This window comes from Triticum dicoccoides, chromosome 7B (genome assembly GCF_002162155.2).
Source record: "Triticum dicoccoides isolate Atlit2015 ecotype Zavitan chromosome 7B, WEW_v2.0, whole genome shotgun sequence".
Taxonomy (NCBI): Eukaryota; Viridiplantae; Streptophyta; class Magnoliopsida; order Poales; family Poaceae; genus Triticum; species Triticum dicoccoides.
The window spans coordinates 364,364,718-364,368,859 of NC_041393.1; the positions used below are offsets into that span (position 1 = coordinate 364,364,718).

At 49.2% G+C, this 4,142-nt stretch overlaps 1 protein-coding gene across 1 annotated transcript in view; it reads left to right on the plus strand.

Annotated features, from left to right (window-relative positions):
- LOC119339819 (diacylglycerol kinase 4-like) overlaps window positions 1-4,142 on the plus strand; it is a 41,589-nt gene that overhangs the window by 20,225 nt on the left and 17,222 nt on the right. Inside the window, exon 8 of the mRNA XM_037611721.1 lies at window positions 1,162-1,232. Within this exon, the coding sequence (XP_037467618.1) occupies window positions 1,162-1,232 (71 nt within the window). The remainder of the gene's footprint in view (window positions 1-1,161; window positions 1,233-4,142) is intronic.

The window sequence follows — 4,142 nt, forward strand, 5'->3', positions numbered from 1 at the left end:
CTCAGAGCCCTTTTCCCCCACTCCGTCTCTGCCCTCTTGCTTTATATTTGTACCCACCAAGACCGCTGCCACCTTTACACCCCTCTGGCAGCCGCTCAGTTCTTGCCGGACCACTGCTGCTCCACCCAGGTGCCCTCTACTTCGTTTCCGTTGCACCGTCGGTTCCATCTGTAACCTAGGTATCGTCTGCCTCTGTCGACGCCATCCATGGCAGACACCACGCCCGGCAAGTGTCCGGCCTAATGTCAGTGAGAATATTTTCGACCTTAACATGAAGCAAGCACGATAGCGGGGTACTAGGTGACCCCATAAACTCTTGCAGTCAACGAGGAAACGTTAGTAAAACTACATTTCAGGATGCGTTGTTGGCCACAAAGCGCGGGTTGTAGGCATGAACCAAAAGGGCATGATATTTTGGCAACATGTGCATTCTTGGTTTCATGAGAGCAGTACGTGCGGGTGTAGTTGCCTAGAAGTACGTCTGTGAACCATGCTTTGGCCGGGTACGGATCGGATCGATTGATCTCGGCGACTTGCGCCCTGACCTCTAGTTAGAAAAACATGTAAAAACTGCAGCGGTGGCTTGGGCGGCCTGATCCAAGTGGCTAGGAAGCAGTGGCTGGAGGTTGGAGGGTGTGCGGGCGTGCAAACTGCGGAGAGCTGTAGTGGCGGCTAACAGAGGTGGACAGCGTAGACGGGGTTGTCTAGGGGCTGGATCCTTTTGGCAAGGTAGTGACATCCTGGGATGAGGAGATGGTGAGGCGACATCGGGGAGATCGAGAGAAAAAAAATCAATGACGAGTTGCGGCGTCTAGGAATAAGAGGTAAACCTTGAGCTCTAATACCATGTTAGGAAATAACAACTCGTTTTTCAAAATGATCATAGACCAGTATATATGCGCGTGCATGTGCAGAAAGTCTCTTATACAACTGGGAAATACAAAGGGTACACCGCTAATTTTATTTTGGTTGAATAGGTTGATGGATACTTTCTACTAGCGTATAGTTCTCCTTTTGTGTAAGATGGGGATAGTTTCAACTTTATAAATTTTAATTATAGCATTTGTGGCTTTTAACAAATATTCTTACCTATAGTTCCTATAATAAGCTTTTGGAGTGACATCTGATAATTAAATTACTGATTGGCTGATTTTATGACAGTTAATTTACGCAGGATACACCTGCAAGCAAGGGTGGTTCTTTACACAGTGTATTAGTGACCCGGAACTACGGTATGATATTTCCTTTTTAAAGATTAACGTGGGTACTTTTACAATAGAATAGTGATTGCTTTCCTTTGGAAGGCTGAACTTGCTTACTGAAGCGCCCGTTATAGAATCATGTTTGATCCTGTGATGTCAGTCCTAAATAGAAAGAAGTGTATATAACCCCCTAGATTTTCACGTTTCGGCTACATCACCCCCTCAACTCCAAAACCGGCTACATAATCCCCTCAGCTTTTCAAAACCTGACGAAACACTCCCTGACACTGTGGTAAGTGGTTTTAGACAATGGTTTTGCCAACGTGGCAGCGAGGCCAGGTGTTGAAGCCCCGCCACGTTACCCTCCTTGACAAGTTGACATACCCATCCATCACCAGCTCTGCCATTTTATTGAACACTTCGAGTGTGCCACGCACTGTGCGCCCCTAGGAGGCCGACACCCGCGTACATATCAATCAGTCACATGATGGTCGTGAGCTAGGCCAGTGGAATGTGTGTCCTCATTTGTTGAATCCATGAGATGGAGCCACGGGAGCGAAAGCCATTGTCGTACTACGCGGAGGCGCTTCGCATCTTGGTACGGATGTTGGCATGCCCAGCTCTGGCTAGGACCGGGTCACACAACACCGGTCGAGATGCTAACATCGCCCTTCTTCTGCAAGGATATGCCTCGACAGGTTTAGAAATCGCAACACGCCGTGGAATGCATGGAGCACGCCGAGCCTGTTAGAGTATATAGGCATATCTCTGTATTTGGTACAATAGGATTTGTAATTCATCTCCTGCCTTATCTCTAGGAGAGCTTCTTGCCCAACAAGCCTTGTACTCTATATAAACCACCCGAGAGGCCCAATACAATGTGCACCACATCACGCCAATTCTCGCCCCTCTAATCCTCTTACAGAGCCGAAGCTCGTCGGCGAGGTCCACATTTCTAAGGTTGGTAGCAACAACCGGCCGTCGAGCGCAAGGGCACACGAGACACCGACCCACTAGCAGGGGTAGACGCCATGCCCGACACTCATCTTGTCAAAGGACATTGCGGGTCATCCGCCACGGATGTGCTCCGTGGAAACAACTCAACTTGAGAAGCCTGAGGTCACCGCTGCCCTTGTCCACCTTCTTTGTTGTCGACTAGCAATTCCCTGGCCGACACCCAACAGAGACGCCATGAGGAGCCTCCTCGGTGACCCCACGGTGCTGCGCATTGACATCAACGTTGACAACCTCTTCGAGCTGACCACCTCCGTGATGTGCAACACGAACACCACAAAGAAATAGCGCCTCGAGTACCACTGTGTGCATCGGTAGTTCGTCAACGCCGCGGACAAGTGCGATGACTACGGGGCGACACCAACTTCGGCTTCTAGGAAGGTGTTGCGATCGTGGGTGATGCGGAACGAGCCCGGGGAGCCTGGAGCAGAACATGGGTTGTGTGTGTTGTGGCATCGCACTCGACATTGGCTTCTACTACGAGCGGGAGGGCTGCCAGGTCCTTACGTCAACGACGACCTGGAGGATGAGAGGGACATGGCGGAAGAGGATATGATGTGTGTGGCGGAGCAGTATCATGCCACAGGCTGGTGTTCGATTCGTCGGAGGATGCCGCAGCCACCTACCTCTTGGATGAGGCCTACCCAAGCGTGCAAGCAGTGTCGCAAGTCGTGATGGTGCGCCTTGAGGAGTAATTCCGCCGGCTGCTGATCTGCGGGACGGGGACGCTCACCGTGGACGACCTACACGCATGCCTCATCTGTCATCTACAAGCAAGACGCTACGGCAGTCGAACGACGACTGATGTTGCTGCTCGTACGAGGCCGATGTGAGCGAGGGAGAGATGGTCATGAGAGAAAATAGTTGGTTATGTTACACCGACATATGGGTCCCAGGATGAGCTGCCAGTATAAGTCGAGCACTAAACATGGTCAACATGCCACATGGGTGAAGCCACCTTCAAAACCAGCAGTGGGGGTGTTTTGTCTGGTTTTGAAAGGTTGAGGGGGTTATGTACCCTTTTTAGAGTTGAGGGGTGATGTGGTCGAAACGTGAAAGTTGGGGGGGGGGGGGATATGCACTTCTTTCGTCCTAAATACTGATTTTGCGGCTGAATCCTACCATAGTTCCTTTCACAGGGGGGAATATGCACTTCTTTTATCCTAAATACTGTCTGTAGATCCTTTTGATCCTATTGGAATGGTTGTATAGTTCGTTTACCTTTGTGGCTACCATTTTGCGGCCAAACTCCTACCATAGTTCCTTTCACTTTTGTGCCAACGCTTGGTGCTTTGTTATTCCGTTATCGGAATGATAACGAAATATGTCCAGGAGGTCGTTGAAAAAAACAAAATCTAGAAATCTGGAGTCACCGTTGATTAAGTGTTTATTTTCGTACTTGTATTGTCCTTCTAGAAAATTAAACAATGAGTTGTCCGCACAAAGAGCAACATGTTGAAATAGTTAACATGTGATTTGGGATCATGGCTTCGAAAAGTTTGCTAGTTTACACAAAGTGCAAGTAGCCAAGAGAGCACCTCGCGCCAAATGTCCCTGGTAAACGGGCAGTCAACAAGAAGGTGTTGCATGGTCTCCGAGTTTTGGCCACTAGACATGCAAGAGGGATTGTGTGGCAGCTCTCTGTGAGCTAGGCACTACACCTGCAAAACACCGATCTAGACTGGCAGAAGAGAAACTTGAACTTTCACGGAGCCCATGCCTTCCAAGTTTCCATGCATTGCATTTGATATAACTATGGAAGGTCGCCCTATAGCATTGAATAGACAACGTATACCCCGGAATTCGTCCATCTCCAAACAAGGTAGTCTGGCTCATTCGAAAGGTTGGCTGCTTAGCTAGAGGACACATGCAAGTACACGAAAGAGTAAAGCTAGAAAGCAAAATTTGCAAAGTAAAGAGAGAGAG